We start from the raw sequence: 8844 nt of genomic DNA on the forward strand, positions 1-8844 counted from the left end.
AACATAATCTAGGCTTAGTCTTCTTAAAATAAAACTTGGCTGAAATTGTATAAAACTTAAAGATTCTGCTCCAGCATTCTACAATGTTAAAAGTTAAGGCAAGGGGGTTGGCTGGAGATAGAATTCAAGAATAGGATGTTTGCCTAGTATGTGTGAGACCCTTGGTTTAATCCCCAGTAGAGAGGTAGGGATACAGAGACATAAAGACATAGAGAAGAAGATCAAACTATGGCAAAATGTAACAAGATATATATGCCCTACCGTATTAGGTAATATGAGAAAGATTACTCTTAAAATAAAAAAAATCACTGTGTGAAAACCATCCTTAAATTCTAACACCATAATCTAGATCCTTTTTGCTTCTTTCCCCTTCTTTCTAGAACTGAAAGAAGTTTTAATACGTTGTGCCACCTGACACCTTAGCTACTGTAATTCTCATCCACTAGGCCTCTTAGTGATAGCCAAACCCCTGCTCTCAAAAATTACTTCCGTCTTTACATGCAATCTAACCTTGAGGCAAATAGAATAATTACCAAATTCCCCAGTGTCCTTTCCTGGATTATGATTTTATGAATCAGAATTGTTGTTTTCAAATGTGTCCTCGTTTTTACAACTCCATTTAGTGACCATAAGTTGCCATGTGGTTTTGTTCCTTCCTTCTTCCTAGGCATTCTCATTTGAAATTCTCTACAATGAATCCATCTTGCTTTTACCTTGAAAATCCATTCTTTTCATAGACTTCCATCCATCCATCCACCAAAATCCCCTATGTACTGAAAACATTCAAGGATCAACCACGAGAGAAGGTTAAGATTTTATTTAGTGGAATTTCTTCTATAATACACAGATAACATATGCTGGCAGATGATAAGGGATTTTCTACTGAAAAGACTGAACGATCACAGCTATGCTCAGCTACTCAGAACTGCAGAAAGCTAAATACAGACTTAAACCAAACTGCTTTTCAATCCTAAAGGTAGTCCCTTAAAATTATAACATTATTTTAGACTTTGGGGGCAGTTTTAGGTGTAGTGTTTTAAAATTTGTTTAGAGCATCCTCTGCATAGCCCAAGGGATGGTGTCCATAGTTTACACAAATTATGGGTATAACTCATCACCCTCATAAGTGTTCTGCCTCTGACATTTACCTTCTTTGCCAGAATATGAGCACACAGAAATATTTCTGTGTAGAAAGTATTACCGTCTCTGTATAGTTTGTATCCAGCTAGAAACCTTTTCTATGGAAAGCTCAATACTTTTTATTAAAAGATTGCACGCAAAACATGAAATAAGTGTTTAGAATGCTGCATTTTAAGCTACTCACACATTAATTGGCACCTTCAATTAAATTCATACTTTAAATAATTAAATTTTTATTCTACCATTTATGTGAGATTATGATCTTGAGCAAAGACCTCCCCTGATATAAAATGAATATTTCTTCATATGATGATGAAGATCAAATGAAATTATGAGTGTTAGTTATTTATCCTACAGCCTGACACAAAAAAATGTTCATTAATATTATGTTAATTAGGGAATCTACTTTTAAAACTGTATCCAAAAGCTTAGAATTGCATGGACCATCATGGAATGCATGGCATTCTATATTTATGCCTTGGGCCAGTATAAGTAGTATTCCTCAAATAAGACCCCACTGCTCCCCAAAGAAGAATCCTAGTTCATTTTTATTACTTATATGACAAACTGATATGTTTAATAATGATATAACATCATTATTAAGATAATTTTAAAGCAAGATGGCACATTAAATTGTTCATCTAGATTTAAAATCCACACTTATGATTGTCTTAATTCTCTCAAAAATATTTAAGTGGAGTATTTTCTTGTCAGAATTTTAAAATGTTATAAATTCTCTTAGTATATGTCAGATATTTCTTTATATTTGCTTATAAATATATCCATGTGCTTCATCTTAATTTAATTTAAAACATTAGTATTGCTAAGTATGGTAGCTTATATCTGTAATCCCAATACTTGGGAGACCAAGGCAAAAGGAGTGCCATGAATTTGCGGCCAGCCTCATGTGTTACAGGACACAGCCTGGGCTGTATAGTGAATTGCAGGCCACCCTGGCCTACACAGTGAACTCCTGCCTGAAAAATCAAAACATTATTTTTGATAATAACTTAGGATCAGTTACTGTATTGATGATATACCAGAAATTGTCATGACAGTCACATGAAATCTAATAATCTATTAAATAGCTCGACAATCTTAATCAATGTATACCAACCAATATCTTCCATCTTAGGAAGTCTGAAAAAATGAAAATCATTCAGTATTAATTAACCAGGAAAACTCTATTAAATCGCATATCTGCTTTTATTAGTTATTGTCTTAAAATACTAAACTATGTGGAGCAGCATTTCCATATTATGTACATTTTATATTCTAATTCTTTGGATTTGAGATATGTGTAGCTATTTTTCTCTCAAGAGGCTCTTTGTTGAATCATAAATCCTATTTAATCCTTCTAAAATAATTGGCTGCCCATAGAATATCTAACCCAATCTAGCACCTGTGAGGTATTTTGGTTTACTTTATTTAATTTTACTTATTAGAGATATTTAAGTATTAGACTTAATACCTAATCATTCATCAGACTGTTTTTCAAATAATCCAATTTTTAGAAGAGTTTTCCAACTACAAAATAACTTTATTAAACTGCATATCTGTCTCTTTCCCTCCCTTCTCCCTATTTTTTACCCCGCTCGCACCCTGTCTTTCAGGTGAAAACCAGGAAGAGAAGTTAGGAGACTCCTTGCAAGATTTGTACAGGGCACTGGAGGAAGCCAGTCTGTCGCTAATAGGAGAGCATCGCATTTCAACCAAGATGGAATACAGGCTATCATTTCTAAAAAGATGTAATGATCCTGTGATGAATGAAAAACTGCACAGGCTGAGAATTCTTCAAAGCACTTTAAAGGTAAGGTATGAAAGGGACAGATAAATTCCTTTGGGCAGATTTATTCCTAACAGAAACTCAATTGTCAGATACTCTAAGTGTACAACAAAACAGGGAACTAGAGGACAGACAAGGTAAGCAGCAAGAACCTGCAACAGAGTGATGGGGAGGGGAATCTGTCAGGACTTTTGTTGAAGTCCTAAGTCACTGACTAAATGCTGCATGACTTAGTTTTAGGAGAAAGTAGGATGTGGTTAAGACTTTCTTCTCGAAAAGCAGGCTTGGTGCTATTCCTTAGTCTTTTGATTCCTTAGGAGAAGTTCACCATGTAGTATATTTATCAAAGCTATTAAAGGCATATGGTGTGCATGTAGAATGTTTAAGTGCTTGAAATGTTTTGTGAATATTTCCTGCATAAATTTCAACACATCTGGAGTGAAGGTTCCACATGAAATCATCATGTTCCACGTAGAGATTGCATAATTGTTCTGTTCATATGATCCGTTCCGAACATGCATATCACCTTCCCAATGTGTACTTCTGTAAGATCTTAAGAGTGTGTTCGTTCTTCTTATGCCACACCTAGATTGGGGAGCAGGTGGTAAGGACAGGGGAACAGAGGGGCAGAAGTTGAAGAAGGAGGCTGTATAGATGAGGAAAGGGCCCATCTTATAAACCACCTGAACAGGTCCTGCATCACACAAAATAAAAAGAATTATCATACAGAATGTGGAGCACAGTAATTCCAAAACACAGAATGTCAGAGGACTTCTTTGAAAAGTCTTTAAATCCACAGCATTCTCCTAAGAATGTAATATTGGAATAGAGATGAGTACTAAATAGATAAATGCAATAGAAAAAATGATTATTTGAAACGTTTTCAGGTAATAATGGCCAAGGATTCAGAGTCAACTAACCCTGTGGTATTTGTACAAATGCTATTCCACAGAACAATTAATGGACCTTGGTAGCTAATGCCACAATTCTAGGCAGAGCTATAATAGTCATGAGAGTAATTGTACTGACCAACTGTATTCCGAAGATATCCTCACTATCCTACCTTTTTTTTATTTTTGTCCTTTGTTAAATTTTTCCCTATAACTTATTCAAATCATACTTTTCCTCTCTTCCAATTCCTCCCAGATCCTTTTCTCTCTTCCAGCTCTACCCAGATTCTCTCCACCCTGTTTCTCTCTGTCTCTCTCTGTCTCTGTCTCGGTGTGTGTGTGTGTGTGTGTGTGTGTGTGTGTGTGTGTGTGTGTCAAAAAGAAATAAATAAAAACCAAGAAATACACACAAAACAAAACCAGATCTGAAACCAAAATATGCAAGCAAAAGACAAATGAGACCAAAAGAAAGTCCAAGCAAAGCCATATGAGGTAAAAGGTCTGCAGAAATCCTGAGTTCTTTTTATGTCCCTTGCCTCTTTGCCGTATGTGAATATCTTAAATATCTGCTCCTTGTATGCTGGCTGTCATATCCCTCTCTCTCCCACGCCCTCCCTCTCTCCCTCCCTTACCTTCCTACTTCCTCTTCTCCTTCTCTCGTTTCTTCTCTTTTATGCTCTGTAAATACTCTACAATATTTTTGTCCTGTGACAATGAATATGAACCACTCTAAATGTTGGGTTCAAGAAGAAAGAGTGACTCACTCCTCTGCTCTTCTAAGACAAAGATAATGAAGAAAGTCACTAAAAGGAAATGGGCCTTGCTGGCTCAAAAATTGGGGGGATAGAAAGAACCCTGTACTTTGGGGAATGGAAAAGTAATAGGTTGTAAAATCTTCTGTTACAGAGAAATGCCTGAACAAACCCAAAAGTAGATCTCAGAGCACACCATAGGCAACTCCCACCATCATCAGTCCCATATCTATTAATCTCTTGTCTCCTCACTGGCCAAAGCGCTTCTTAGGCATATCATTGTCTTCTTTCTCTCCCAACTCTGGAACAGAGGTATGCTTTTTCACTCCTGCAGAACAATTCCAGGATTCCCTTAGCCCTCTGTTAGATCCATAAAAGACCAGACTGGTTTTCTCAAACTGTCCTAACCCTTTCTCCATTTTACCTTCCACAGCAAAAATTCTCTTCTACATTCGATACTTGTGCCTTTGAGAGTTATACCCAAATGAAGCCTTGAGAGTTAAACCAAAATGACGCCTAGTCATCAGCTGAATCCCAGCCTATAATATGAAAGGGAAAGGCATTGTTCTTTATAGGGCCCCAGTGCTATGAGAAGGGATCTTCAATAGTCACAGGGCAAGAATTCTGGATTGCAGCAACAGTGGGGGGGGGGCCTGTTTACTCTCACTGGGGCATGAAGAGTTTACCATAAAGAAGGAAAAGCAGGACAAGTTCCAGAATAACTCAAGAGTTAGTGGTAAGTCCACCTGATGGCAGGGATGGGATGGTACAGAAACATCATAGAGAGAAAAGCTTCTTCTCGGGTGTTTAAGGAAGGTTTGAAGAAATGAGAGACTTTTAAGCTGGGTCTTCCAACTTGAGGAAGGTTTCCTTAAAACATGAAGGTTTCCATAAGCAGAGACAGCAAATGGGAAAGGCCAAGAGTAAAAAGTTAAACAAGGACAACAAGCATGCTAAGACATAGCACTGAGAAGAAAAAAAAAAGATGCAACATGATTTTCATCTAGATAAGTGAATGTGAGCTTATCAAATCAGTTTCTTAGAGCCTTCTGAATTTATTGGCTCATTGACTTGTTTGAAATTTTAATAAAAGTTCATCTCTATCTTAACTATTAAATTCCTTTGCTTTTCAGGCCAGAGAAGGGGAAGTGGCCATCATTGACAAAGTCCTAGACAATCCAGACTTGACATCTAGAGAATTCCAACAATGGAAGCAGATGTACCTCGACCTTTTCTTGGATATCTGTCAAAGCAGCGCCTCAAATGACCCACTAAGTATCTCTTCTGAAGTAGATGTTATCTCTTCCTCTCTAACACATACTCATTCGTACATTGAGACACATGTGTAAGTGCATTCTGACTCGAGGCCCCTAGTACCTGCTGGTACTCTGAACAGGTACATGAGGTAGTTTTTTATCAATGTGTTGGACACTTGACAAGCTATACTTTAATGTTACCAAACTATATGAAACAAAGCATACATGGTCACATTACCGCTGTCTTTAATGAGCATTTGTATGTTTTATATGCAGTCCGTGCTCAGCTTATGTGCAAAATCAACTCTCTTTAATGACTTAAATTAACTTTTACAAAGAAGTCTGAATACAGGTGGTCTTCAGATAGAAAAACCACAAAAAGGCAGTTTTCTACCTGAAGTCGTCTTTTCTCCCTTTAAGTTAATTTTCTATAAATGAGACTTCAAACGTAAATCACACTTTTTTCAGGTGCAGACCTCCTTGTGGGTGGGAAAGAATTTAAACCTTTTTATATTTATTAAAATGTTCTAAGAATTTTCTTAAACATTGCACAAAGTTTAATGCTGTAGTTTTATTTTTGTGAAATGTAGGTGCGCATAAAAGAGTTTCGCAAACTAGAAGAGCGCCAAGATAAGAAAGGTTCAGGCAGCTAATACCCGTCTTAATAGTCTAGTGACCTGTGCTAACTGGCTAATGGAGGCACTATTCCAAATCAAGGAGAGCACTGCATGGTGTATCAGGGCAAAGCTTTGTAAGATGTTTTTGTAACTAAGACCAAAATCGAAGATAGAGCTGCTTTATTTTCTTGGTTTAAATCTTCCTTTATTTTTGTAGTGACGAAATGCTGATTGTGTACAGAAGAATTTAAGAATGGATTTTTTAAAACAGACTTAACTCACCCAGAAAGGCAGCTAACAGCTATACATACATACCTACATAATGGATACATACATGCATACATACATACATCTATATATATACATATATATATACATAATTTCAGCCCAAACTCGTGGTTTTTGAACTCTTAACTCTTAAAAGACAAAGTATACACTGAATTGAGTCCATTTTCCAGGCAATTTCCAATTTTCCCTTGGTCTGTTAACTAAACTTCTGTAATTATACATCAGACCAGGGAGTAAAATACATTTAGTCATAGCAGATGGAACTTACAATAGAGAAATCAATGTGAAAAAAATGTTAATGGACTTGTCTGCTAAGGACAGAGAGTGCGGTCATTCAGGGAGTCGCCACTCTGAGTGACCTGAGATCAGGCACTTAGAGGTTTCCCCAGTCCTGACCTGTTTATACAGTGGGTGGAGTCTATGGCAACATCCTCTTCATATACACGGCCATTTCTGTGTGTCCAGTTTTGGAAAGTGACCACAGCATGAAAGTGACTTGCTGCTTTTTTTAGTGTGTGGCTGCATAATGTACAAGTCACAATTCGCTGTTTTTCCAGGAGGGAGAGAGCCTCCTTTACTATTATTCTATATCCTAAAATCTACTTCTGATCAGCTTTCTCCTGTCGCCTGTACAGCTCAGTGAATGTACTTATATCTCTAAGAGTTCAAATATTTTTGCTGTAGAGAAGGAAGTAAAAGCTACACAGCGGACTCTTTTTCTTTGCTTTTGAAATCACATTAGATCACTATCGTTTTGCAGACTTTGCACAACTGGACAGGAGAGTGGCCTTTCTACAGCACACTTTCGGTAATCCTATATTTACTGGATGAGAAACCACGTATTAATGTTTGTATGGAATTTTGAGTCCAGTGTAATATTTTTATCATTTAAAAAAAAACCCTATTTGTAAAAACATTTATTTACTGCATGGTTATTGACACACATTAAATTTGTGGGATTTTGTGTATGTAAAAGAGAGAAAGAGAGAGAGAAAAAAAAACAAACAAAAAAAAATCCCTCTTGTCCTAAAAAGAAGTGTGCTTGTTACAGTTGTTTAGGCATATTGATGTTTACTAGACCAATGTGTATCTTAAAAAATCTCTGTACATGATGGATGTGTCACATACCCAGTGGACAAACGGCCTGCAAACAGCAAGCAGTTGGTGGGAAGCTAGCTCTGTTACTAGTAAGCAGCTTCTACCTTTGTAACGTCAGCTGTTGCTTTACTGGTAAAACTTAAACTAAGGAATTTCACTAGACTCGTGACTAGCCTAGCATGAAAGAGACCTTTAAACACTATATATCTGTACATTGTATTGCCTTAGTTTCAGGTCTAGGGGAGAGGCAGCACTGTAAACTGGATTCAAATTCAGCCCTTAACAAATCCTTATAAGGCACCAACTTTATTCCCACAGAGGGCTTACCACAGTCCTCGGTGACATAATCACACAGCCACCCTCACTACCACCGCCCCACTTACAAGTTCTCACTTTGCCACCTCCCTGACAGCCCAAGCCAGAAGTAACACCTGTTCACAGCTTACCAAGGTCTCCTATGAGACCTTGAAAACCCCAGCTAAGCTCTCTTTCCACTGATCTGACATAACCGTGTAGAGTTCACCTACTCATTCTTTTCTGTGAGCCTTCAGGGACTGGAGGGAGCAAGCCACCAAAAATCAGCTCATTTTCATCTTACAAATGCAGCATTTTGTGGTTAAGGGTTGCTGAAATATGTCTAAACTAATAAGCCGCCTCCAGCCAGTGTAAAAGCAGATGGAAAAGGAACAGGAAAAAAAATTAACCAAGAATAGTTTCTCAAAGAAATGCTTTTTCGGAGATTTTTATTTTCCTTCTCAATTCCATCTCGATAAGAAACTGTTAGAGCAGCACTGTACCCGGGGCCCTGCACTGTAAAAGTCAGTCTCCTCTGTACAACCGTCCCATGCTCTTTAAGCCAGACACGCGCATACACATTCACAATTCCGTCAGGTAATACTGTCTTGTGGGACTCTTACACCTGTTATAAGCAACAATTTTCTGCTTATAACTGATTGTACATTTTTAGAAGGGAGACATGAAAGGAATCGCAGGCACCTGAAAAACAGTTTAGGGAGG

General features: G+C 37.4%; 1 protein-coding gene across 4 annotated transcripts in view; it reads left to right on the plus strand.

Annotated features, from left to right (window-relative positions):
- Positions 1 to 5941, plus strand: part of Cnksr2 (connector enhancer of kinase suppressor of Ras 2) — a 203627-nt gene extending 197686 nt beyond the window's left edge. For all 4 annotated transcript variants that reach the window (XM_050164390.1, XM_050164391.1, XM_050164392.1 and 1 more), the window contains 2 exons: positions 2754 to 2950; positions 5702 to 5941. In XM_050164390.1, the coding sequence (XP_050020347.1) occupies positions 2754 to 2950; positions 5702 to 5917 (413 nt within the window). In that variant the 3' untranslated portion in view covers positions 5918 to 5941. The remainder of the gene's footprint in view (positions 1 to 2753; positions 2951 to 5701) is intronic.
- The last annotated feature ends 2903 nt before the right edge of the window (positions 5942 to 8844 follow it).

This window comes from Alexandromys fortis, unplaced genomic scaffold (assembly GCF_014885135.2).
Source record: "Alexandromys fortis isolate MF-2015 unplaced genomic scaffold, M_Fortis_MF-2015_v1.1 scaffold_147, whole genome shotgun sequence".
NCBI classification, from domain to species: domain Eukaryota; kingdom Metazoa; phylum Chordata; class Mammalia; order Rodentia; family Cricetidae; genus Alexandromys; species Alexandromys fortis.